Below are 27550 nucleotides of genomic sequence, written 5' to 3'. Positions count from 1 at the left end.
AATGCTGAGAAGATTGATATTAACAACAGGGATTCCTCTCAGTAGAGATCAAAGCTATCGGCCTCCAGTAAAAGTGCTGGCTGGACTCAAGTCTTAAAGGAGTATTTATTCCATCATAGAAATGGTGGAACTGAGGCACGTGAGAGAAGAAGCAAATTATGGTATATCAGAAACAGCATTCTGAATATGAATTCAGGATCCTGAATTCAGGATCTACTACTTGCTATATATATGACCTTGGATAAAGTCACTTCAACTTTATGGTGCCTCGGTTTCCTTAGCTATACAGAGACTGTAGTATGTAATGTCAAATTCAGTTCAACAGACATTAATAAGCACTATCAAGGCACCAGGGATAAAAAGACAAAAGTATATATTTTACTGAGGAGACACAACATGTATAGGTAAATAAAATAGAAAGGGTAGGAGGGAAGGAGAAAAAAAGGAAGGAAGGGAAGGAAGGGAAGGGAAGGGAAGGAAGGAAGGAAGGAAGGAAGGAAGGAAGGAAGGAAGGAAGGAAGGAAGGAAGGAAGGAAGGAAGGAAGGAAGGAAGGAAGGAAGGAAGGAAGTTTTTTTTTAAGTGTTCTAAGAAAATTTGAGGAAAGAGTGATGAAAACTGACAGGTTTAGAGAAGGCTGTACCTGAGCTGATCCTTTGAGGAAGATAAAGGTTCTGAAAAGCCAAGATGTGTGTGGGGGAGGTGGGAGGTGCATTAAAGAAAGGCATGGGGATTGGCATGTGGGCCTGCAAGAAGGTGGGGGACTCACTGCATGAGAAAGGGTGTAAATAAAGCAAGAAAGGTAGTTTGGAGTCATACCATAGGACCTTGAATACCACGCTAAGGAACATATATTTTGTTTCAGAGGTGACAGGAAGCCACTGAAGGGGTTTTGTACAGGTCAGTAACATGGTCAGACTTGTACCTTAGGAAGATTATTTTGCAGCTGGGTAAAGAATGGATTGCAGAAAAGAATAAGTGGAGGCAGGACAACTTACAGAAACTAGTCTAAGAGACTTAATGAGGTCCTGAACAAGTGTGGCAGCTTCTTGATTGGGAGGAAATATAAGTGACATGGAGGTAGCAGAGTCAATAATATGTGGTAATGGATTCAAATATTAGGGGCAAGAGAGAGGGATGAGTCAAAGAGGATTCCTCAGATATGGTAAGCTGGCATTTACAGAGTGATTTAAGGTTTGCAAAATGCTTCACAAATATCTCATTTTAACCTGAGAGGTAGATACTATAATTATCCCTATTTTAAAGATGCAGACAAAATCTGAATAGCATTCTTCTTGACAAAGAAAAAAGAAACAAAATAAGAGTTAAGTAGTTCTGAATTCTCCCCGCCATCTGTTTATCATCATGTGTTCAATTATCACCTCTGTGCAGCTGATTCCCAAATCTTTATATTCAACCCTAATTTCTATGCTGAACATCAGGTCACATTACCAACCGTTTGCATCACAGTTCCACCTGCATGTCTCATAGGCATCTCAGACTCAACATGTCCAAAACTCATATTTCTCCAAACATTCATCCCTCCATCAAACACCCTTATTTCCGTCGAAGGCACCACCATTTTTCCATTTATCTGGATTTACAACTTTGGAATCATCCTCAACTCTCCCCTCTCCCTGACCCTCCAGATCTAATCAGCTGCCAAGTCTTACTGATTCTCCTTTCATAGCATCCCTGGTATCTGACCCTTCCCTCCACTCCTACAGGGCACACCCCAGTCCAGCCCCTCCTCACCTAGACTTTATTGGAACAGCCTCCTAATTGGTGGCCCCAATTCAGTCCTTCCCACCTCCTATCTATTCTCCACCAGGCTGACAAACTGATAACCCTAAAACACAGATCTGGCCATGTCATTCCTCTACTCAAAACTCTTCAGCAGCAATTTATGATAGCTTCTAGGATAAAATTTTAAAATACTCAGCCTGACACATTAAACCCTCCACTCTGGCCCTCACCCACTTTTCCATTTTAATTTTATATTAGCATCCCTTCATGCATTCTCCAGTTCTGGTAAATTAGCAAGTCCTCACACATGACATTCTGTCCTCGACCGCTTTCATTTGCACAGATGGTTCCTCATGCCCAATGGGCTCCAAAAAGCCTCTGTCTTAGAAGAAGCATGGCTCAGGTGCCACTTCCTACTCAAGTCTTTCCTTGACCTCCCTCCCATTGCCCCTCCCAAAAATTGTCAGTGTCTTCTCTCTTTCCTAAAATTATTGTGCCTTTACTTATCTATGTAAGTGTAACTTCTCCTAGCAGAAAGTAGGTTCTCTGAACGCAGGGATTGTTTCATTTTTTTGTTATCTCTCGGTCCTAGAACAGTGCCCTGCACACAGTAGGCACACGATAAATGTTGAATTGAATGACACTTTTTAAATTCATTCCCTATTCCTTTACCTTACTTTTATCCTCAGATCTGTATTGTTTGATGTATCCACATGGGTCTTTTCAGATTGCTTTTCTCTTTCTGTTCTGATCGTTTCATCAGAATATCATTCTCCGGAAGCTCTCATCCTAAACTGTCTTGCCTATTGAATTTTATGCCAAGGGTCAACGTGGTGATTTCTTTTACTTACCTGTATTTCTTCATTACAAGAGAAGATTCCATTTTTTTTCAGTCTAAATGCATATTTTGTGCGCTCATTATGTCCAGACTCAAGCAGAGGTTCTCAAACTTATTTGGCTTACCATCCCCTTTTCTTTCTTTTTTTATTACAGTTTTCAATTTATTTATTTTTAGTTTTCAACATTCACTTCCATAAGTTTTAAATTTTCTCTCCTCTTCCTCCCCAAGACACCATGCCATCTAATATGAGCTCTATACATACATTCCTATTAACACATTTTCACCTGTTGCATAAAAGAATTATAACGAAGGGGAGAAACTATGAGAAAGACAAAATAAAACAAAAAAGAAAATAATCTGCTTCACTCTGCATTCTGACTCCATAGTTCTTTCTCTGGATGTGGATGCCATTTTCCATCATGAGTCCTTTAGAATTATTTTAGGTACATGCATTACTGCAAAGTCTATCAAAATCAGCCATCGCACTCCAGATAGGATTCAGTTAATGGTAGGGCAGCTAGGTGGTGAAGTAGATAGGGTGCTGGGACTGGAATTAGGCAGACTCATCGTCCTGAGTTCAAATTGGATCTCAGATACTTCCTGGCTGCGTGACCCTGGACAAAGTACATAATCCTCTTTGCTTCAGTTTCCTCATCTGTAAAATGAGCTGCAGAAAGAAATGACAAACCACTCCAGTATCTTTACCAAGAAAGTTGACCCAAATAGGGTCAAGAAGAGTCAGACATGACTGAAAGTGACTGAGAAGCAAACAAAAATCACCAGGAAGTGACATCAACCAGTAAATCATTTCAAAAAATAAAATGAGGACCACTCAAACACCTTCCAGTTCTAAGTCCTTTGAGAAGAGAACCTAACACAGAGGTTCTACTGATTTCTTTAGGTCAGCTACTAAATTCATCTTAATCCTTGAGTATTTAATAAAGATGATTAAACCTTAAAAAAAAAAAATTAGGTCCTAGGATCCAAGGATCCCAGGAGTTGTTCTTAAAATAGTTTTTTCCAAAATCTAAGGTATGATGCAGAGCATGATCTTCTTTTCTTTCTTCATCTATTATGGAAGATAAAGAAGTCACTTGTCCCTTTTAAAAAATGAAGATTGGAAGGTGGGTTCAAACCTCGGCATGTGCATTTATTACCTGTATGTTCATGACTAAGCCATCTCACCTCTTGGAAACTTGTTTCTTCACCTCTAAAATGGGCGTACAACTATTTGGGCTAGAAGGATTGTTATAAGGAAAGAACTTTTCCTGAAAGTACTCCATAAATGTGAGGTATCAAAATTTCTTATTTTTTCCCCTCCCTTTTTTCCTCCATCCCTTTCTTTTCCTAAATTCCATTCCCCCCTCTTCCAGGTCTCGATGCTCTCTCAAAGCACACTTTATCCTATATGTGTAGCAAATATTCTTCTGAACCATTGTGGCGCTTCCAACAAAGCTGAGTATTGGGCTGTGAATTCCTACAGGAATTCCTTCACTTCAATGGGTTTCAGTTTTCTTATCTGTAAAGTGAGGCGACTGGACTAAATGATCTCAAAGGTCTCTTGCAACTTGGATAGTCTAAGATTTTATGACTCAAACTGTCAGGAAACAGCACACTTATAAGGGAATTATGCCTTCTACACTGTCATATAGTATTTGCCTAGACAGTAGAGACAGAAATTACTTAGTAAAGTTTATCAATAGGTCATTCATTTAAACTTGAAAAAAAATTTACCGTAACATTTAAATTGTTTTCACCTGATCCAGTCCTGGTTTTTCATATTTGCTAATGACTGTGTACATCAAAGGAGGGAACCCCCAAGTGAATGACTGTCCTTATGTAGAGTTCATCATCCCCAGGGGCAGAGAGAAGAGGTTTGTGGAAGGAACCTGAAGGGATATTTGAGGCTTATTCTACTAGCTGGCGAAACTGACAATGAGGAACAGGTTCTAAAAGAAACTTTGGGGCTTTTTTTTCCAAACCAAACTTTTGTTCTGCTCCTTAAAATTTAGCACTCTAGAGCAAGTCCAGAGTCTGTTTCCTTCAGGGTCTTAAGCTTGGTAAAATTACAACATGGTTACCCTAAGGGTCTCTCTTTAGACATAGGGGGTCTTGCATCAGAAGAGTCAATTACCAAAAGCTGTCATTATTCTCCTAGAAATGGGATCTCCTCTTTAGAGGACAGCATTCTACCCCAACCCCATTCAAAGCCAAAGTATTTTATAAATCAGGCCACAAGTTCGTAGCATATTTTTAAGACATCCGGAGTAATCATAATCATGATAAAATGATATTTATATCCCCTTTTAAGGTGTGGAAAGTACTTTATTATCTCAGGTGAACTTCACAACAATCCTGTAAAGTAGGTGCTGCAGTTATTATACCCATTTTACAAATGAGAAAAATCAACCTAAGCGTCTAAGTGACTTGCAAGTGGCCCCATAGCTATTAAGTATGTGAGTAGCGTTTGAATGCAGGTCTTTTTTACTCTAAGTCCAGAACTCTTTCTCATATGCCAAACTGATATAGGGGATTTGAATCCTTTGCCTAGGGACGGTGAGCCTCTATAGTAACAGGGGGGAAAAGTGGCAATCAGAACAGGCAAAGCATGGTTGAACCTTTTAGAACAAATTAGAATGGAAGCTAAAAAATTAACTTGGGGAGGTCAGGAAAAGGAGTGACATCTAGATTTGGGAAAAACTTTCTTGTTGCCATTAACCTTCTGTGTGACCTTGGATAAGTCATGTTATCCTTTCTGAACTTCAGTTTCTTTATAAAATAACGGGTCGAGGCTAGACCTATTTTTCAAAAATGGCGGGTGGAGAATAATCTGCAATACAAATATGTGCAGGTCACATGAATTTAATAATATAATTATTTACACCCTCTTCAATTATAATCATTAATTAATCTAAGCCTATTGGTATGACATCTAGTGATAACCACACAGTTAATCACTAGTGACTTGCTAGTATGTGTATATTAACTAATTATATGAGTAGAATTCTATGCTTTACAAGTTATTTTGCAAAACTGACTAGATCTAAGCAAGAATAGAAAAAGATTATATTATCTATTCAACCTTGGGAAAATCACTTAAACTCTCTTGGCCTCCATTTCCTGATCTTAAAAATATAAGAGTTGAACTAGGTGACCTCTAAGGTTTGGCTCTAAATTATATGACCATGTGATTTTCCTATGTCTGTCAGATTTCAGAAGTAGGAAATGGCTGGAGAATTCTTTGATCATATGGAAATTCTTAAGGGAATTACTATTCTCTTTATTATATCTTACATCTCTGAAAATTTGAAGCTCAGAATTAAAGATCACCACTGATATTCAGGCCAAGAATGAAACTACTTGATTAGTCCATGAAACATAGCAGGACACATGCCTATCTGTTCTAAGTTTATAACACTGGCATTTCAATAAGTCATCTTTCTAGATCAGTGGCTCACAACCTTATTAATTTTGTGTACCCCTTGGACAGTCTAGTAAAACTTATGGAACTCTTATCTGAATAATGTTTTTAAATGCATAAAATAATGCAAAGGGTCACAAAGGGGAAGAATTACATTAAAAAGTACTTACAAGCATTTTGTAAAACAAGTTCATTAACCTCACACTCAGGTTAAGAATTCATGTTCTAGATTTTCCTATGGAACCAGATAAGATTGGAAGCCATAAAAAGACAGGTCACTACAAGATTTTTGGTAAAAGAATCATGTCTGCACATGTATAATCTATATCAGATTGCTTGCTACTTAGCGGAGAGGGGTTGGGAGGAAGAAAAAATTTGGAACTCAAAATCTTATGATAGATGAATGTTGAAAACCTAAAAAAAGAATCATGTCAAAAAAAGAAGAAAATTCTTTGAACAAGAGACAAGCAAATTATATTCAAAAAACATTTATTAAGGGTTTATTATGTGCAGGGTGACAGAGATCTGTCAGAGACCCTTTTCACAAGGAGCTGTGAGGGACAAAGGAGAGTGTACATAAAAATAAATGTTATACAAGGGAAAATGTGATAAATAGAAAGGGAATCTAGGCAAAGTGCTACCAAACCTTTAAAAAAGAAGGGTTTCAACTACAATAGGATTCAGAGAAGATTTCATGAAAGAGGTAATAATTAAATTGGACCTTGGATGAAAGGAGTCATTTCAAGCAAATGGAGATGAGAAAAAAGGAATCTGTCACAGATATAGGGAATAACATGATAAAAGGTACAAAAACAGGAGAGGGCAGAATGAGAAGGAGGAAAATTAAAGCATCCATCAACAGGTATTGATTAAAAGCTTGTGGTTGTTGTTTTCAGTAGTCTCACAATCTTTGTGACCCCCTTCTTGGTAAAGATACTGGAGTACTTTACCATTTCTTTTCACCAGCTCATTTTACAGATGAGAAACCGAGGCAAACAGGGTTAAATGACTTGCCCAGGGTAACACAACAAGTAGTGTCTGAGGTCAGATTTGAACTCAGGAAGATAAAAGTCTTCCTGACTTTAGGCCAGGTACTCTATCCACTGTACCACCTTGCCTACCCCTACTAAAAGCTTACTAGTCTTGTTTTACTAAAGCATAGAATATGAAAAGTAAAGAGTATAAGATAAGGCTAAACAGATAGATTAGTCAAGGAAGTGAATCAATGAAATGAATGAATGAAAAATTATTTATTAAGTGCTTATTATATGTCAATCACTGTGCCAAATGCTAGGGTTACAAATAGAAAATAGTCCCTGTTTTCAAAGAGTTTGCATTCTAATGGAGGACATAATACATTTGTTGTCTTGCAGTTTCAACTGCAAGTCATATGGTCTTTTGGTCCTTAGGGAACCTACCCTTGTTCCCCAACACTCTCCCACAGAGCCTCCTCCCTATGCTGAGTAAGCTCCTATGGGTACCTCAGGGTAATTATGACCTACCTGTGATACCACAGGTGCCAAAGGGGAAATTTCATCCTCCCGTACCCACTCCTTACCCAGCCCTCTTGACTATGGCAGGGGCTCCTTGAGGGGCAGACTCCATAATCAAGGGCAGTGACCACTGAATGAGAGCCCTACCCATGATTCCCCTTCTTCATTTAGGACAGGATAGAGTGAGTAACAGGATAAACAGATATATCTGTGTGCCTGCATTTCAGATCTCATCATATTTTCTTTACCCCCAAATCCACTGCTCTTCCAAATTTCCCTGTTGCTGTCCATCCTTCCAGTCCCCCAGGTTCACAATCTCAATGTAATCTTCAACTTCTCTTACACTCTACTTATACAATGAGTTGTCAAATCTTGCCCCTCCTACCTCCACCACACCTCTTGTATCTCTTCCCTTCTTTCTGCCCACATGGTCACCACCCTGGTTCAAGCTCTAATTACTTCTCACCTAGACTGTTGCAATAGCCTTCCAATTACTCTCTCCAAACTGATTCATTTTACGCAGAACTGCCAAAATGATTTTCTGAAAAACTAGATCTGACCATGTCACTACACTACTCAGCAAACACCTGTGGCTCCGTGTTGCCTTTTAAATATGATTTCATCTTAACCTCACCCTCTTTATATTTCTACTTTGGGGTAAGCTTTATAATGTACATAATAATTATTACAGAAGCATATTCATGTAATTTATAAATAGGTAAATACACATATAAATACACATACTGGGAATAGATGCTTAATTTTTTTTTAATGATAATGGTGCATGATTTAAAAAAAAGTCTGGAGACCACTGGACAAAAAGTACAGGACGAGACATACATTTTCAGACATAAGCAATATGTTGATTTTGTTTTGTCTGAATATACTTATTTGCTACAAGGAAGAGCTTTTATTTATTTGGGGTGGGATGAGTTGGTAGTTATAAGGATCCATGCGAAATTTAAAAGTTTAAAAATTTAAAAGTTAAAAAATGAAAACGTTAAAAATATATGAGAAGAAAACAAAAAAGTTCAGAAAGGAATACAAATAGTGCAATGTTGTTACTACCTTGTAACATTTAATATACACTTTTTAAAAGCAATCTGTACAGTTCATGGTATCATGTAAAAAAATTCTTTTATTTTCCTCTGAAATGTTAGTTGATAATTAATTTTATTAATTAATAAATAATTATTGTTCATTAACTTAATGTTCATAATCAAAAAGAAAAAATGTAAATTGGTTGGTACCTGATTATGATGGGCTTTGAACGTCATGATCGAGTAGTTGCTTACCAAATAAAGAATAATGATTGGAAAGCTAATATTAGACTGACTAGGCAAGAGCTGTAAAGGAATGGGTTCTCTTATAAAAAGCCAGAAGGAGCTGAGAATTTGGAGAAACAAGAACCAGAAGGCTCTGGCAGCTACCATAATAACGCATGATGACTGATTAAATTCACCTGTCTCCTCATATTTCTTCAGATAAATGGCGTTGGTTGGTCAGACACCCTAAACGCTCGATTTTCATAGCCCCCCTTTCCAGCCCAGCTGATGAAATCACTAAAGGGCTGGTAACAGAAACATGGTATTAATTTGTTCAGTGGCATATTGCACACACACACACATATATACACACAAGTTTACACTGCTTCCCCTTTATGAACTGTGAAGAACTTGTCTTTGATGGAATTAGAGAACAGCTGGATAGTGGCAAACTAGGGATAGGCCAAACTCTTCCAGGCCATTAAAAAAGCAGCACTCATTCTCTAGGGAGGGACAACGGAGGACAAGAAGATAAAGAGTAGGGGGCTCCCCACAGTGCCACAGATGAGAGTTGCCTTGGCCTCTCTGTGTACATTGCTATCAGTGTACCTTACAGGTACACTCATTATCCCCATTGATGATGTGATATCATGAGAGAATGTGTCCCAGGATTATAAGGGGAATATTTTGTAGCAACTGTTCTTACTATATAGCCTAAACTAAAAAAAAAAACCAAAAACACAAAACAACCTCTACTGCTTATTGTGTTTGCTAGCTGATTATTAAAGGTGAGCAGAGAAGTCAAGGCTTGCAAACTGTACAGTTACCCCTTCCACATTGCTGAGGTTTGGGAAACAGCACCCTCGCAATTTGGAAAATCCCCATAAAATTTTTTGGCCCTCTCTTCATGCCAGAGAAGATGTCTGAATTTTTCTTTTATTGAGTGTTTACAGTACTTTATTATAAAATTTGGGATAAGTATTTGGTTCTGTGTCTGCTAGCCATCACATGTCCTCTGCGGCTTCTGCAAAACTCCCCCCAAATTCCCATTTAATTTCTTATGCCAATCCATGATATATGGAAACTAAGATGGGGAAAGTCATGATATGGAAGGGATAACTTTAGTTTTAGGAGTTCAGACCCACAAAATACCTTGAAATGGGTAGTGGTCACCCTCTGAGGACTCAACCTATAAGTTGGAGAGGTATCCCAGAGGTGGTACTTACTACATGTGCATTCTTCAGAATTGTCATTACTTATAAAGTAAAATATTCTGTTGTACTATACTATTTAACTTATATCAAATTGTTTGCCCTCTCAATGAGCGTGGAGGGAAAAAAAGAAGGGAGAGAATTTGGATCTCAAAATTTTAAAAAACAAATGTTAAAAACTTTTACATTTAATTGAAAAATAAAGTGACAGAAACAAATAAACAATGCTGCTATAAATGTTTTGTATGGACAAATTCTTTTTCCCTCTTGTCAGTGATATCTTTAGGGTAATCCTAGAAGCGGAACCTCTGGGTTAAAGTATATGACTAATTTTGTAGCCATATTACTTTCCAAAAAGAATGCACCAATTCAAGATCCCACCTGCAGATACTAGTAGGTACCTGTTACTCCACAGCCCCTCCAGTAAAGTGGTTATCAAAGTCCTTTCAATTTACATTTTGTTGATCAATGTCTAATTCCTTCCCTATTTGACTCTTTACATAACTGAACCTAGTTCAATCCAAACTATGTCTTCTCTTTTCTAGACTAAAATGTCCCGGATTTTTTGTTTGTTTTCTTTTCTTTCTTTCTTTTGTTTGTTTGTTTTATTTTCTGACAAATTCTGGTATAGCATGATTTTTAGTTTGCTCCTCATATATCCGCGTCTTCTGGACATGTGTCCTTCCTAAAATGTGGTGCCCAAAAGTGAACTAAGTATTATTCCAGGTGCAGCGCTACAAGGACAGAGTCCTTTCACATCTCTTTTGCATGCTAGTATAAAGTCCTGAGAGCTTCTTCTAGCCACTAAGATCTACTCTTCCTTCTGGTCCCAAATGCAGCTCTCCCCACCATATCTAAGGTTCCACTTTCCATCACCTTGACTTTTGTCTGGCCACTGGACTTTGATGACTCTGGAGGAGAAAGTGAGGCTAATGATTTTGCAAAGCTCTGTGTCACTTAAACCCAATTCACTCAAAAGTCAAGGCATCATGATGTCCCTGGTCCTCTTCCAGAACAAAGGACAAACTTTCAATATGCAGTGGTATTCAGATTTCCAAATCATTAGCCAGTCATTGACGCACCATTAATGGATCTAGTACCCCACAACAAACTAAGCCACTTCAAGTGTAGCAGTCCACCAAAGGTCAGAAAACTATACACCATCTATCTCCTCGATGCACCTCAATCTCAGTGCCTAACTTTGGTCTCTGGACTCTGCCACTTCTGTGGGATTTCTCTATTGTGGGCCTTTTGAAAGTGAGGCTTTGAGAGGTAAAGCCTAGGATCACACAACTTGTAAACAGCAGCACCTCCCCATAACCCCTATAGATTCCCCTCCCTTACTACCCTGGGGTGAAATTTAATTCTTTGTTTTTGTTTCTTGACTCAGTATTTCTCATCCAAAGCCACTCTTCTTGGGGACGCTTATATTTTGGTTTTTCAACTCGAGCCAGATTTCTGTTTTTCAAAAATTTTCAGTCAAGTGCAGACCCTGACTGACGCTTTGGAGACTGGGTAATGATTTTCTTCCCCTTTTTAGGTCAGAGAGGGAATATGTGAAAACTGAATGCATTGACAAAGAGACTTAAAAGATTTACCAAAAAAGCTTTATCTCATTTGACTTCCATGACAAGCCAGCAAGGTAATGTGTTATTACTCATATTTTACAGATGTGCAGATTGAGGTCAGAAAGGTTATGAGACTTGTCCAGATTCACAGATCTCGAAGGAACTTAGAAATCATCTCGCCTAACCATTTCATTTTACAAATAAGATAACGAAAGTACTCCATGGTCATACAAATACTAAGAAGCAAAGCCAGAATTCTGGAATATTCTAAATCCTTTGATTCTGCATCCAGTCTTTTTGTTGCTACACCTTCTAGTGCCTCCCCCACAAAAGTCAAGTCTAATTTCTCTTTTGTCATTTTTTGGGCACAGATTAATTTTACTCTAATTGAATTACTTTTAGGATAAACCATATGGTTAAGACATCTTAGCATTAGACCAGACTTGTGCTAAACTTCATGACATCAACAAAAGCAAAATTCAGGCACACAATCACATCCAATGGACATTTATTAGGTATCAATAAGACAGAGTCCCTGCCCTATAGAAGATAACATTCTACTGGGGGAATACTCATGGAAATGACCATTTAAAGAGAAAGAAAAAAGAAAACAAGGGAGAAGTGAGGAAAAAGAAAGCAAGAATGAAACCATTGTCAAATGCAAAACTGCTATTTTTATTCATTTTTTCATTCATTCATATATTCATTTTTCACATGTATGTTAACTTTGGCAAGTTAGCACTATCTGACTTGCTTCCTTTTCTCCTGTGTAATTTCTTCAAAACTACACTTCAAAAAGTGTACTTTTCCAGATTTTGTTGCTGTTGTCCTCCACAAAATATATAATTGTATGTACATATTATTCTGACTCTGCTTTCTTGATGTTGTATCATTCAGCCTCCTTCAAAACTTATCTCAGCTTCCAAAGAAAATGCTCAAGCCAGACTTTCCAGTTGCTGGTACTCCTTCCCTAGCATTTCATATTTCTTTTGCATATATCCTGTCTTTAATTATCTGTGAATGCTGTATGCCTCCAATAGAATGTAAGTTCTCTGAAGGTAGGGACTGGTTCAATTACACTGGTATCACTTGTATTTTGTATTTGGGGGACAGAACACACTGTTTGTCTTTTTGGTTTCATTCCTTATTCTCCTTTCCCAGACCATTATCTATGCCATGCCTACTAACAGAGGGCATGACCCTTCTTCTCTTCCCTCACAATGTTCTCTCATTGGTGACCTTATCAGCAACCATGGATATAATTACCATCACTATGTAGATAATTCCTAAATCTGACTCTCTCTTGAGCTCTAGTCCCATATCATGAACTGCCTAATAAGCATTTCAAATTTGACATCCTATGGATATTACTGACATCTCAAACTCAACATTTCAAAAATGAACTCATTGTCCTTCCTCTCAAATCTACCTTTCTTCCAAACTCCCTTATCATGTCAGAGATACCACCATCCTTCCAGTTCTGAGGTCAGCCTCATTCTCCTCACTCTTACTCACTCCATATTATCAATCAGTTGCTAAATCTTGTCATTTCTACCTCCAAAATATCTCTTGGATGGGCTCCTTTCTCCCTAATCAACAGTTGAAGCCCTCATTCCTTCTGGCCTGGCTGACTGCAATACTCTTTTATCTGGTCTCCCTACCTCAAGTCTCCCAATTTCAATCCATCCTCCCCACAGCCACCAAAATGTTTTTCTAGAGTTTACTGGATAAGACAAGGTCGCTACACAATGACTCTAGAGATTCTCTTCTGAGACCAAATATAAACACTTGTGGCATTTTAAGCTGTTCAGAACCTGGACTCATTCCCATTGTTTTCCTCCACATTCTCTATGGTTCCACCACATTGATCTACTCTCCATTCCTCATAGAACTCTCCTTCCCCTTCTCCAATCCTTAGCACTGCGTGTTCCCCAAATCTAAAATCCTCTCTTTTCATACCAACATTTCTTGGAATACTTTTTTCCTCCAAGATTCCATTCAAGTGTCAGGGAAGCCTCTTGGTACCACCAGCTGCTAATGCCTTCCACTCCAAGGTAACCTTATATCTGATGAGTATATGTATTACCTCCCCCACTAAAATATAAATTCCTTGAATGCAGGGACTGTTTTGCTTTTGTCTTAGAATCCCCAAAGATTTAACCCAGTACTTGACAAACAAGTAGGTATTTAATGTTTATTGCCTTATTAAGTCTGATATCGGCTCATCGTAGAAAGTGGCATGGTAGAGGGAGTATTGGGCCTCAAGTCAGGAAGACCTGAGTTCAAATATGGCCTCAGACATTTACAAGCTTCAAGGCCCTGGGTAAGTCACTTAATCTCTGTCTGTCCCCAGTTTCCTTAACTATAAAACGGGGATAATAACAGCACCTACCTTCCAAGGTTGTTGTGAAGATCAAATGAGATATTTGAAAAATGTTTCATACAGTGCCTGGCACATAGTAGGCATTTAATAAGTGCTTCTTTCTTTCCCTTTTTGGGGATTTGAGGGAAGCAATAGAGATAAGTGACTTGTCCAGTCACTTCTAGTAAGTGTTGAACTTAAGTCCTCCTGACTCCAAGGCCAATGCTCTGTCCACTGAACCCTCTAGCTGCCCTCTCCTTTCTTCCTTTCTAAAGATCACAATATGTTAATCACACCAACAAAATGGCTAGAATACCAGACAATATGCCTATGGGGTGAAAGAGGAAGGAAGAGCTAGAAAAGCAGTAGGATGATACTGTGGAGGAAATTATAATTTTCATATTAATCTACATCATATTGTAATGAATATACTAATACATTAGATTTTTCAGAATTGCCTCATTTGGCTTGTGAGTCAGAAGTGTACATCACAGCTTGAAATGATCAATCAAACTTTGACAATGTTCACAATCACTGCCTGTGTACCTGAAGTGAAGTGAATCAAGGACTGTAGAACCTGTTTCCTTCAGAGAATTCTAGTCCTGTGCCCCTCCAAGGAACCACCCCCAAAGACTTGCATAATGCCCTTTCCACAGAACTTCAGGGCACCTGTGGGCTGGTCAGGAAACCACTCTGGCCCTAGGAAAGACTGTGATCCACCTTCCACTTTCCTTTCCCGTTATGATTTATGTATATAACCTTTGCCTTCACTTCAGCAAGGTGGAATTCTGATCAGGAGAATTTCACAGGAGATTCACAAATCTGTCCCTCCTAAAGTGACTCATCAATTAAAAGGCTACCTGATTACTGGCAGTTTGTGGCCCGCTATTTCGTCATCCTCAGATTAGGGACTGACTCAGTAAAATCCTGTTAACCACGTTAAGTGACTGCCCAGTCAATCCAGAGTCGAAGCAGAAATGACAACTGATGCAGGAGGCAGGGTGGGCTGCTTCTAAGGAGTGGGGCAGTGTGCAGGGGGAGACTAAGGCAGAGATAATACCGGTGGGCGGGATGAGTACCAGGGGGTAGAAGGCGAAATGGTAAAGCGTTGGGAAACCTGGACTCCAAAGAAGGGAAGGTTGGGGTGGGAAAGGAATAGGTAAGGTCGCAGGCACTTTAGAGTTCCATCGTCTTCATCTGATGTATGAGGAAACTGAGACCCAGAGAGGTTCAGTGATTTGCCCCAGGTCACGCTGGTAGAGAGCAGTAAAGCCTAGCTTCTAACTAGAATTCTAACTTTTAAACGTGAACCTTGTTTAGGGAAATTCGAGGTCCTAAGTTTAAGAAAAACAAAGAACTGGAAGGCAACGGAAGCTCCACATAGAAGGGAGCCGGGTCTGAGGCTTGGCACTGAAGGACGTCGCGTTAGAAGGGCAGATCTGGGCAGTTTCAGGTTGGGCATCGCGGTTCTGAACCCAGCAGCACCAGCAGAGACGAGCTGAGGGCATCACGTGGATGCAGCGCTAGCTAGTCGGAAAGCCCGTCAACGTGCGAGTGCCCCAGCCTTCCCAGCATCCTGCCAGGCGGCTGGGGCTGCTTTATCCCCATTCAGCAAGCAGCGAGGAGCCTGAAGACACCCTGAAACCGCCCGGCTGGTCAGCGGCAGGGTCCCTGAAAGGGAACCCAGGAGTCCCGGCCCCTCAGCGCCCGCGGGCTATTCTCGGGAGCTGCGCTAGCGCCGGGCTGGGGCTGAGCACCTGGGCGAGCTAGAAGCTGGTCTAGGCAGCCCTCCGCTTCTCCTTCCCCAGACGAAGAAGGCTCGGCGCTCCCGTGCCGCCCATCCGGGCGCGCTTCTCCCGTCCGGCCCCCCTCACTGCATCACCCCCAGCCTCCGGGGCTACTTACTCCGATACAGGGGGTTCCCGTTGACCTCGCCGGACGCCACCAGCTCCAGATAGAGAGTCCAGAGTCCCACGAACACCAGCGCAAGGACCAGCAGCAGCCGGAAGCGCCTTCGCAGAAGCTTGACCGGGCGCAGCCGGAGCAGGAGCAGCGCGGGCCGGGGGCTCCCCATGGCGCTGCGCCGCCGCCGCCGCCGCCTGCGCGGGCTGCTCCCCACCCAGCCCCAGCCCCAGCCCCAGCCCCGGCCCCGGCCCCGGCCCCCGGGCCCGGCCCAGCGCCCCGGGCGCACGGAGCCCCAGCCCAGCTTCTCCGGACGCCACGGCCGCCTAGCCCGGCAGCTCTCCAGCGGGGCGCCGGCTCATGCTCCCGGCGCTAGCGCTCCGGGGGTGGGCTGGCTGCGCTGGGGCCGATCCGCCGGGCCGGTCGGTGTCTCCGGGAGCGGTTTGCCGGCTCCTCCCCCGACTGTCCTCAAGCTCAGCGCAGCTTGTCCTCCGCTCTACACACCCTCTCGTCTTCTCCGCCCCCCAGACACACACACGGCTCCCGAAGGAGGGTTTCCCGCGTGCTAGCCCTCCTCTCTGCTGCGAACCACCCCCCAATTCCTTCCCTTTCCTCTCTCCCCAGCAGCTCCCGCCCTACCTGTCCCGCCCCCGGCCCGCCCCGTCCCCCCCAGCCCACTTTGGCACCACTCCCTGCCTCTGCCCGAGTTCACAGGTGGGCTCCGCCCCCAAGAAGTTCCTCTGCCGAGGGAGGAAAAAAAGAAAGTCACTCCGGCAACCAGGGCTGGGAGGACCAGAGAGCTGGAGCGCGGATGGAGGAATGGTGATGGAGGAGGAGAAAAGTCGTGAGGTCAACGACCCTGTGGCTGGGAGGCGGGGTGGAGGGCGGCGAGGTTGGTCACAGCCTGGCAGCGGAGGGCCCCGAGCCGGAGTCCAGCTGGTAGTTTTCCCTATGGGATGGAAAGAAGGGAGACAGATGTTGGAGAGTGCGGAAGAATCTTAAAGCTGGAGGAGACCTCATGAGGTCATATGTTCCAGCCCCTTGCTTTCAGTCGGTGGTGGTGTTATTTATACCTCTTTTAAACAGATGACGTAGTTAAGTCTAAGAAATATTAAGTAATTTGCCCAAGGTTACGTTTGACAAGTGGTGGAAGAAATGAGAATCTTATTTCCCAACCTCCTAGTGCGCTGGTCCTGCTACTACACCACTCTGCCTTTCTTAGGAAAAAATAAAGTGCTGACCTAAAGGGGGTGAGGAAGAGCAGCCTGGGGCACTGGGCACAAAAGTGGAGGATCAGAACATTTTCTGTGCTTTTATATTAAGTGAATAACATACAAATTACCTGACTGTACTGAGCATGGAGAATACAAAGAAAGTACTTGTAATAGCACAAGTGAGCACTTGTAATACTTTCTGGCATCCATCCCTTTGAATTCCCATTGCCACTACCCTAGTCAGGCTCTAATGGCTTTCCCACTTGACTATTGCAATGTCTTCTAATTGACCTCCCTCCAGTCTTGCCTCCCTCCATTCGATTCTGTCATATACACAACTGCCAGGTTAATCTTCCTCAAATACTGATTTGCGTTGTCACCTGTACTGAAAAATTCTCAATTGTTTGTCTATAAGATAAAAATCCAAACTCTTTAGATTGGCGATGGAGGATCTGCGGAAACTGGCCCCTCTGTGACTTTCTCCAAACTTTTCTCTCAGCATTCTCCTCCCCTTGAACCTTTACTTTAGGGAAACTAATATGCTTACTGTCCTTCTAATATGCCTTATGTGGTCCATACCTTTGCTCAGCAGCTGCCCCTTTCCTTGGAGGTCTAGCTCAAGCCTCTTTCTCTCCATGAACCTCCCTCATCTGCCCTAACTTCAGTGGTTCCTCTGTGACTCCTTGTAACTCAGGACTTACGATTTCTCTGATCATTTGTTGCTCAGCATACACTACTTTGTATTGTCATTTCACTCCAGGCCTATGCCTGCTGTCCTCTCAGTTGTTATTGTTTTTGAAGACAATGGTGGGAGCAACTGCAGCATTGGCAGTGGTGGCTAGGTGGCTAGAGCGCTGGGCTTGGAATCAGGAAGACTTACCTTCCTGAGTTCAAATCCAATCTCAGACAATTACTAGTCATGCAACTCTGGACAAGTCACTTAATCCTGTTTGCCTCAGATTTCTCCTGTGTAAAATAAACTGGAGAAGGAAATGGCAAACCACTTAAGTATCTTTGCTAAAAACAAACACAAAATGGGGTCTCAAAGTGTCAGACACAACTAAACAACAAACAAATACTCGTATGTTATAAATCCCCAAAGTAATGGGACAGTATTTTATACCTAGAACCTAACAAAGTGCCCTACACATAATGTGGGTTCTGTTTGTGGATAGTTATAAGGCTGAGAATTATCCCAGCACTTATCTACAGAATCTTGGAGGTCATCTGGGAATTTCCTTCTACAACTTTCAAGAGAAATAGTCATCCAACCTCAGTGTAACAACCTCCAGTATAAAAAATCTTTCTGGCAGCTAGATGGTACAGTGGATAGATTGCCTGTCCTGGAGTAAGCAAGACTCATCTTCCTGAGTTCAAATCTGGCTTCAGACACTTTACTAGCTGTGTGACCCTGGGCAAGTCACTTAACCCTGTTTACCTCAGTTTTCCCATCTGTAACGTGAGATGGAGAAGGAAATGGCAAACCACTCCAGTATCTTTGACAAGAAAACCCCATATGGGGTCATAAAGAGTCAGATACTACTAAAAAACAACTGAACAACGGGGGCAAAGAATTCATTCACTACCTCCCCGTGTTGTGGATGATTTGGATCCATCTTATTATTAGGAAGTTTTCCTTATATTGAGCTGAAAAGTCACACTACAAATTCTGTCTAGTTTCTGTAGTTCTGCCCTGGGATGTCAAGCAAAATGCGTAACTCTTCTTCCATGTGATAACCTATGAAATATTTAAATAGTTATCTAATTATCCTTGAGTCTTCTCCACATTCCCCTAGCAGAATTCCCTAGGAAAATGGCACCCTAAAATTCCAAAGAAGTGCACTTTATTGGTTAATCTTCAGAGTCAAAAGGTCAAAATGTCAATAGTTCATGCACGTCTAGCCATGTCAAAAGGGCAGTGACCATTGCTCCTGTACATAGACTCTTTCTCATACCAAGATAGGCAAATCCTGATTTCGGACTGACTGTTTTCCAGATGGTTGTCATGGGTGAAAAAAAGGTGGTATCTCTATAACCCACTTCTAACCCTGAAGGTTGACTATATTCAACCAACCAATCAAAATATGTTTTGAGCACTTACTACTGTGTTTAAACCACTGCTGGGAACAAAGTTGGGAACACAAATGAGCATATGATATAGTTTCTGTCCTCAGAGAGTTTTCAATTCAGTTGAGGGAAAAGAAGTATGTGCAGATGATAACTATCAATATGTCTATTGTATAAATGCCAAAGGAATTGTACTGGCTGTAAGCAGCACAAAATATAATGTAGTAAATGACTGTGGGCTAGGAGATTAAGAAATCTTACAAATTATCTTCTCCAACTGTAGCTAGAAACTATGATTATTCCTCTTCATAAAGATTTCGTTCTTGTTTTTGTATTTCCTTTGGTCCTTAACTCAGTTATACATATATAACAAGACTTCCACTGCAGAATGAGTCATAGGAAAGATCTTTGCAACCCTGGCCTTTGGGACATAATTGTCCCCCTCTCCTTGTCCCATATGCCTCTCCTGTACTAATATTACCCAAGGTGGAAAGAGAGAGTTTGAGGCATATGTCCCCTGAAATATGTCTCCCATTTCCTGGTTTTACACTATTTGCTTCAAATCTTTATTTTGGATTAATCAGTCAGTGCTGAAAATAAGGGAGTTTCCAGGCTTTGGAATGTAAACCCTTTCTCAAATCAGTTAAAGAGTTCACAGTTGCTTTCACCCTGCCGTGACAGCATGTGACTAAAGAGTATTGGGGAACCGCTTTTTGGAGGCTCTGTACTTTGCTATTTTGATGTTCTGACTACCCCTTGCTATGGTAATTTTGCTTGGATTCTGGATCCCCTGGATCCTTTAGCTTCAGATAATTGCTCATTGTCACGTCTCACAGGGTCATCTTGCACATCTGAGCCTGAAAGGAAAAACGATACCCATCGTGATGTTTATAATGCTCTGGGCTCTGGCATAGCAAGGTTGTACCAACAATATCAACAGAAGGTGAATGCACACACACAAGGTCCTACCCCCCAAATAAGAGATGATCCATTATAACTTCTTAAGAAAGGCCAAGTTGAGGCCCCTAGGTTTACCTGATTTGGGAGGCCATTTGGTATTTGGAAAGAACGCTTGATTTTTAATCAGATTTGTGTTTGAATTTTGGTTCTACTTCTTACTGTCCATATGACCCTGGACAAATCTTCCTCCCTCTGGGCCTTATCTGCAAAATGATGAACATTCTGGATGATAACAAACAAAGTGTTTCAGACACTTGCTATCTGTGTGACCCTAGACAAGTCACTTTATCTGTCCCTCAGTTTTGGTGGGTGTAAAGTGAGTATAATAAAGGCACCTACCTCACAGACTTGTTGAGGTGAACATGAGCGAACATATGTAAAGTGCTTTGCAAGCTTTAAAGCACTGTGTAAATGCAAACTCTTATTAACAAGAGAAGATTCAACTAGGTGATCTCTAAGTTTCCTGACATCTCTAAATACTATGATGCTACAGGTGGTATGGGACAAGGTTGGCCTCAGATGGTTGGAGGAATCTAAGAAAGAAAGGGTGATCAATGGCACTTAAGGATGCTAGTATAACACCTTCCTCTATGTCTCCTATGTGGTGTTTAGAAAATGTGTGAAAAACACCTGGAATTCGATGTAACCAGTACTCATGCCATACCTACATCTCCCTAAAATTATTATTTTGCCTCAGGATCTAGAGACGTGGTAGTTTGAGGAACAGGGAAGGGAGGAAAAGAGGGAAGAAACATTTATATAGCACCTATTAATGTGCCAGGCACTGTGTTAAGTGTTTTCACAAAGCTTTTCTCATTTGATCTTCACAACAACCCTGCCAGGTAGATGCTATTATCATTCCCATTTCAGGTGATGAAAACTGAGGCAAATACAGATTAAGTGATTTGCCCAGAGTTCTATTCCTAGATCTGAAGCTAGACTTGAACATGGATTTTTCTGATTCTGGGTCCAGCTGTACCACCAGAACAAGTACAGGGAATTGCAAGTCTCTTGTGGGTCTGCCCTTCCATCTTGCCTTTTCTTTGCCTTCGAGAGAAAACCTTGATATAAGCCTCTGAAAAATTCAGCAACTAATAAGAAGGTTGAGAGACCTATCTATCTTCTAGCATTCATCCTTGCTCTCCCTGTGCTAAGACTGGACAGAGAGCTGAGCCCTGGTACTCTTATTCCCTTTTGACAACTACAGGAGGAGGTTCAGAAGTAGTAAGGCAGCATATTTCTGTAGGTATGCTAAAAATTGTCTCCCATACATTTTCAATATGTTAAATAAACTACTGAGATATAAAATGTTGATCACCTGTTTGAAATATAAAATAAAATATAAAAGGACTTCATTTAAAAAATTTTTTTATTAAAAAACATTTGTTTTCTTTCTCATACCTTCTCACCAAAAGAAAAAGTAACAAATAAAACAAACTCCCACAATGGCCATGTTCAAAAATATATGTTTCATTGACAATTTTGAATCCATTTCCTCTCTGTCAGGGGATGGGTGATATTCTTCACCATCTGATCTCTGGTCCTCAGACACCCCTGTGTCATTGCATTGATCAGAGTTCCTAAGTCTTTCAGTGTTACTTGTCTTTACAATGTTTTTGTAATATTATCAATTATTTTCCTCATTCACTTTGCATCGGTTCATATAAGCCTTCTCAGGCTTCTCTGAAACCATCTTGTCTGTTTTGATATCCTGCAACTGGTATAATGGACCATTCAGGGACAAAGAGTTTAAACAAGCAGTCCTTTTACTAAAATCATTCCAGTACTCTCAGGTAGAAGCAATTCTTAATGATATTTTAAAACAGTTTAGAGGATAAAACAAATAAAAACGTCTAGCAAGAAAACTTTTTTTTAATAATTATTTTGTTTTCAGTGTTCTACAATCACTTCCATATATCTTAGATTTTTTTTCCCTCCCCCTCCTTCTCCACTCCCTTCCGCACTCCCTCCCTGAAATGGCTTGCAATCTTATATAGGTTCTACACATGCATTCCTATTAAATACAATTTCACCATAGCCATGTTGAATAGAAGAATTAAAATGAATGAGGGAAACCATAAAACAAAACAAAACATAACACAAAAGAAAATGATCTAGAAAGAAAACTTTTAAAAGCTCTCATCAAGGAGGTTCCTTGGGGTCTCATGTTCCACATCAAAGCCTCAAAAACTACTTTTATATTCCTCTTGCCCAGAGAACAGAGTTCTCTAGTTATTAGTGATTTGCAGTATTTTTTCATACATTTGTTAATAGTGTGGATTTCTTCCTTTAAAAACTGCCTATTTGTGTCTTTAGGCCATTAATCAACTGGAGACTAGGTCTTAATTTTGTAAATTTGAATCCTATCCTTACATATCTTGGAAGTAAGTTCTTTGGCATAAAAACTTGCTGCAAAGCTATCTCTTCTAATTTTAGCTACATCCATCTTATTTGTACAAAATTTTTTTTAGTTTTATGTAATGAAAATCATCCTTTTTATTTTCTGTGATCTGTCTATCCGTTGTCACAAATTCTTCCCCTATCTAAAGATCCAAAAGGTAATTTCTTCTTTACGTTCTAATTTATAATAAATGCTTTTGTGTCTAAATGATGTATCCATTTGGAGCCTCCCTTGGTATATGGTATGAAGTAGTCATCCAAATGTTAATTTCTATCAGATCTCTTTCTAGTTTTTCAAACAGTTTTTGTATAATAGTGAGTTATTACCCTATTAACTATGATCTTTGGGTTTTATCAAACACTAAGCCACTAGATTCCTTTGTTTTTAAGTGTTGTGTGCCTCATCTGTTCCACTGAATAATATCCCTAATTTTAAACAATACTATGTTGTTTCTATAAATATTGCTCTGAAATATAGTTAGAGAGATGTCACTTCTAGCCCCCCTCCCTTCCATTCCCACTTTTTAAAAAGATTTTCTTTGAGATTTCTTGACCTTTTGTTCTTCCAAATGATTCATTTTCTTAGCTCTATAACATAATCCTTTGGTAGTTTCATTGGTTATGGCACTGGGAAAGTAAATTAATTTATGTAGCATTGTCATTTTTATTCTACTGGCTCAGCCTACCCATGAGAAATTACTATTTTTCCAGTTATTCAAGTCTATCTTTACTTCCATAGTTCCTTTATATTTGTACTCATATAGTTCCAGTATGTATCTTGTTAACTATATTCCCAATTATTTTATACATTCTATAGTGATTTTAAATGGAAATTTTCTATTTCTTTTTGCTTGGTTTTTGTGGTAAGATACAGAAATGCTAATGATTTATATAGATGTGTTGTATAACCTGCTACTTCTCTGAAGTTATTACTTATTTCAAATAATTTTTAGTTGATTTTCTAAGTTTCTCTAAGTAAACCATCATATCATCTGCAAAAATTTATTATTTTTTGAGGGGATGCCCATCATTTGGGGAATGGCCAAACAAGTTGTGGTATATGAATGTAATGAAATATTATTGTGCTATAAGAAATGATGAACAGGAAGATTCAGAAAACCTTGGAAAGATTACTGATGCAGAGTGAAATAAGCAGAAACTTGTACACATTGAACATTGTAACACAGGAGAACATTGTACACAGTAACAGCAACATTGTGTGATGATCAACTGTAATAGACGTAGCTCTTCTCAGCAATATAAAGATCTAAGACAATTCCAAAAGACTCGTGATGGAAAAGGTTATCCACATCCAGAGAAAGAACTATGGAGTATGAATGCAGATCAAAGCATACTATTTGCACTTTTGTTGTTTTGTTGTTTTTTCTTTCTCATGGTTTCTCCCTTTTGTTCTAATTCTTCTTTCACAACATGATTAATGTTGAAATATGTTTCATATGATTGTATACATATAACTTATATCAGATTGCATGCCACCTTGGGGAGAAAGAAAGGGTGGGAGGGAGAGAGAAAAAATTTGGAACTAAAAATTTTATAAAAGTGAATATCTGGACATATAATTGGAAAAAATATAATACTATTAAGTGGGGAGAAAGTAATTATTTAGTTTCCTCTTTGCCTATGTTTATTCCCTTAATTTCTTTTTCTTGTCTTATTGAAGTAGCTAACATTTCTAACACTAAATCAAAGAGAAATGGGAATAATGGACATCTTTACTTTACCCCGATCTTATTGAATTGGTCTCTGTTTATCTCTGTTTTGTACAATGCTGACTTTTGGTTTTAGATCAATAATACTTATCATATTAAGAAAAAGTCCATTTATTCCTATGCTTCCTACTGTTTTTAATTATAACCAATATATTTTGTTAAAAGTTTTTTTTGCATCTACTGATAGAATCATATTTTTATAATGAATATGGTCTATTATTTTTATAGTTCTCTGAAAACTGAATCAACCTGGAATTCCTGGCATAAGTCCAACCCGATTATAGTATATTGTCTTTTTAAAATTGTTACTGGATCTTCTTTTGCTTTTACTTAAGAATTTTGTATCAGTGTTAATTGAGGATATTGGTCTATAGGTTTATTTCTATGTTTTGATTTTCACTGGTTTAATAACAAAAACAACAACAAATAGCATTTATGTAGCACTTACTATGTATCAGGCACTGTGCTAAGCCTTTTATAGGTTTTGTCTCATTTGATCCTCACAATAACCTTGGGAGGTAGGTGCTATTATTATCTCCATTTTTCAGTTGACAGAACTGAGGCAAACAGAGGCTGACTTGTCCAAGGTTCCATGGCTAGTAAGTGTCAGATGCTGGATTTGAATTCATGTTCATGACTCCAGGTCCCTCTTTCTCCCTTGTTGGGAATTCTCCATTTTTCATACTCACAATTTAGTTTTTTCTCTCTTAAGAAAAAAATCAAATTAGCTAGTTGTTTGCCTACTCTTAAACTTCCCCCCACCCTGATCCCAGATCAGTTCCTACCTTTCCAGGCTTCAAAAGCATGCCTTTGCTGCAATCCTATCCTGGAACTTAGAGGCTGGGGATCCCTTACCCTGAATCATATAACTTCCCTGCTTCCTTCTTCCCCTGGAATATCTCTCTGCAAGGCCTGGCCCCTTCTCAAATAGATGAGTTCTTCCTGGGCCTCCATTTTGTGGAAGGGTCCAGCTGGCCAGCCTTCATTCCTCTCTGGACATTGTTTTCAACTTTCCAGACTTCAAAATCAATCATCATCTCTCGCCCATACTTTCCCATCAATTTTTCAGCTCTTTCATTGGAATGCAAACTTGTTGAGGGCAGGGAATATCAATTTTTTGCTTGTTTTTTTTGTGTCCCAGAGCTTAGCACTATACCTCGCACCTGGTAGGTACTTAATAAATACTTCTTTCTTTCCTTCCTTTATTTTTTTGAAAATCAGCTTCCTGTTTTATTTGTTAATCCAATGATTTTATTTTACCATTTTGTTCATTTCTTCTTCGATAATCAGAATTTTGATTTTTGTTTTTAAATTAGGTTTTTACATTTATTGGTTTTACATTCATTGATCCTTTATTTCTTTCTTTATAGATGAGAATGTGTAGCTATATGAATGTATCCCACTATTAGCTGCATCCCACCAATTTGACATTTTTTAATTGCTGTCATTATCTTTAAGGGAAACATTTATTATTTTTATAATGTGTTCTTTAACCTACATATTCTCTCAGATTAAGTTATTTAGTCTAATTAATTTTAATAATTTATTCAATTGTTCTTTATTAAATATAATTTTGTCACATTGTGATCATTAAAGGATTGTTTCTATATTTCAGTTTTTTGTATTTGTTTGTGAAATTTTTAGAAACTATGGTCACTATTTGTAAAAGTACCACACACAACTGAAACAAATTAATTCCTTTCCATTCCCATTAATTCATCACCAGAGATTCATCATAAGTAACTTTTCTAAAATTTTCTTCAGGTTACTCTAACTTCTTAATTAGAGTTGTCTAGATCTGCAAGTGGTACATTGAGAACCCCCATTATTATGGTTTTGCTTTCTATTTCTTGTAACACATTTAGCTTTTCCTTTAAATATTTAGATGTTATAGTGGGAATAAGTTTATTAACTTGGGATGAGCAACTCCGTTTTTCTTTTTGGTTTCCATTTTGCAACTAAGTAATTGTTTAAAAAGCTGTTTTTCTGTAATGAGATAAGGAATTAAGTGGTATAGTTGGGCAATGATATGCGTGTCCTTCAAATCCGGTAAACAACAATTAGTGATAAATATGTGTCCCATATTGAGTAACCACTGAAAAACACCTGCTAAGGACGTTAGGAAATTAAAATTTTGATTGATCATATCCTTTCATTGCACTGTTGTTGTTTAGTCATTTTTCAGCTGTGTTCAACTCTTTGTGATCTCTTTTGGGATTTTCATGGCAAAGACACAGAAGTGATTTGCCATTTCCTTCTCTAGCTCATTTTGCAAATGAGGAAACTTGAGTTAAATAGGGTTAAGTGACTTGCCCAGGGTTACACAGCTGGTAAGTGTCTGAGGCTACATTTGAACTAAATCCTTCCTGACTCTAGACCTGGTGCTCTACCCCACTGTACTCCCTAGCTGCCCTATAGTTTAGGAAACTAAAATTTTGATTGATAATTTCCTTTCATCATAAGCTTAGATAATGAATTAATTACCAGTCAGAGTTTAGATGTAATTAGTAACCTTAGCCAAACCCATAAAATTCACAAGAGGTCATGGCCATAAGTCTTCACCAGGATTCCTGTATTCTTTGCATTTGGCAGTATGAGAATCCTATGTTCACATGAGAACAATGCTGATTGAGGGAGACTTGACAGCATGCTGCTCCAGCGGATCAGAGGGGGAACCTTGTCATGAGCAACAGTACAAAACACAGTCACTGGGACCTCTAGGAAGCAGGCTAGTGGTTTGCTCCTACAGGGTTTGATGTTCATAGTGTTTAATAGTAAAGTTTGATTGTATGCATTAATGAGTATAAGTTTTATTAGTATAGTCATCCCTAACAAACTAGGTAATGGTAAATAAGTAAATAAGCTTTACTTATTTATACACCTGGTGTTACAGATGGTATATCATCAGTGCGTATATATTAAGTACTGGTTTTAATGATTGTTTATGGTATCTCCTGGCATAATGTAATTTCTCTGCTTCTTTTTTTTTACCAAGACAATTTTTGCTATTGCGTTGTCTAAGATGATGATTGCTACTCTTGTGGGGTTTTTTAGTTTAACTGAAGCATAATAGATTTTACTCCATCTTCTTATTTTCACCTTGTGCAAATTTTTATGTTTCAGTTGGATTATGCTTTGTAATTCATGCTGGTATTTTCTCGCTTTATGGGTAAGCTCATGCTATTCACATTCACAATTAGGAGGGTCAGTTGTGTATTTTCCTCCATCTTTTACTTTTTTCCTTCATTTTTTACTTTTTTTTCATTTCGATTTCTTTGCACTGGATGTTGTTCCTGCCTAGGAGACAATCTCTCTCAATCTCTTGCTCTTAAAATCCTTCACTTCCTTTAAGACTGAGTTCAAGCAGCTGAA

General features: G+C 39.4%; 1 protein-coding gene across 3 annotated transcripts in view; it reads right to left on the bottom strand.

The window, feature by feature from the left end:
• B4GALNT3 (beta-1,4-N-acetyl-galactosaminyltransferase 3) overlaps positions 1–16015 on the bottom strand; it is a 146209-nt gene extending 130194 nt beyond the window's left edge. For 2 of the 3 annotated variants that reach the window (XM_072654084.1, XM_072654085.1), the window contains exon 1: positions 15811–16012. In XM_072654084.1, the coding sequence (XP_072510185.1) occupies positions 15811–15979 (169 nt within the window). In that variant the 5' untranslated portion in view covers positions 15980–16012. Of the gene's footprint in view, positions 1–15810 lie in introns of all 3 variants that reach the window. The other variant, XM_072654088.1, reaches the window with a different exon arrangement.
• Positions 16016–27550: the final 11535 nt, after the last annotated feature.

Source organism: Notamacropus eugenii, chromosome 3 (genome assembly GCF_028372415.1).
Source record: "Notamacropus eugenii isolate mMacEug1 chromosome 3, mMacEug1.pri_v2, whole genome shotgun sequence".
Classification (NCBI taxonomy): Eukaryota; Metazoa; Chordata; class Mammalia; order Diprotodontia; family Macropodidae; genus Notamacropus; species Notamacropus eugenii.
Note: the sequence above shows the minus strand (reverse complement) of the source record. Positions and strands in the feature narration are given on the sequence as shown.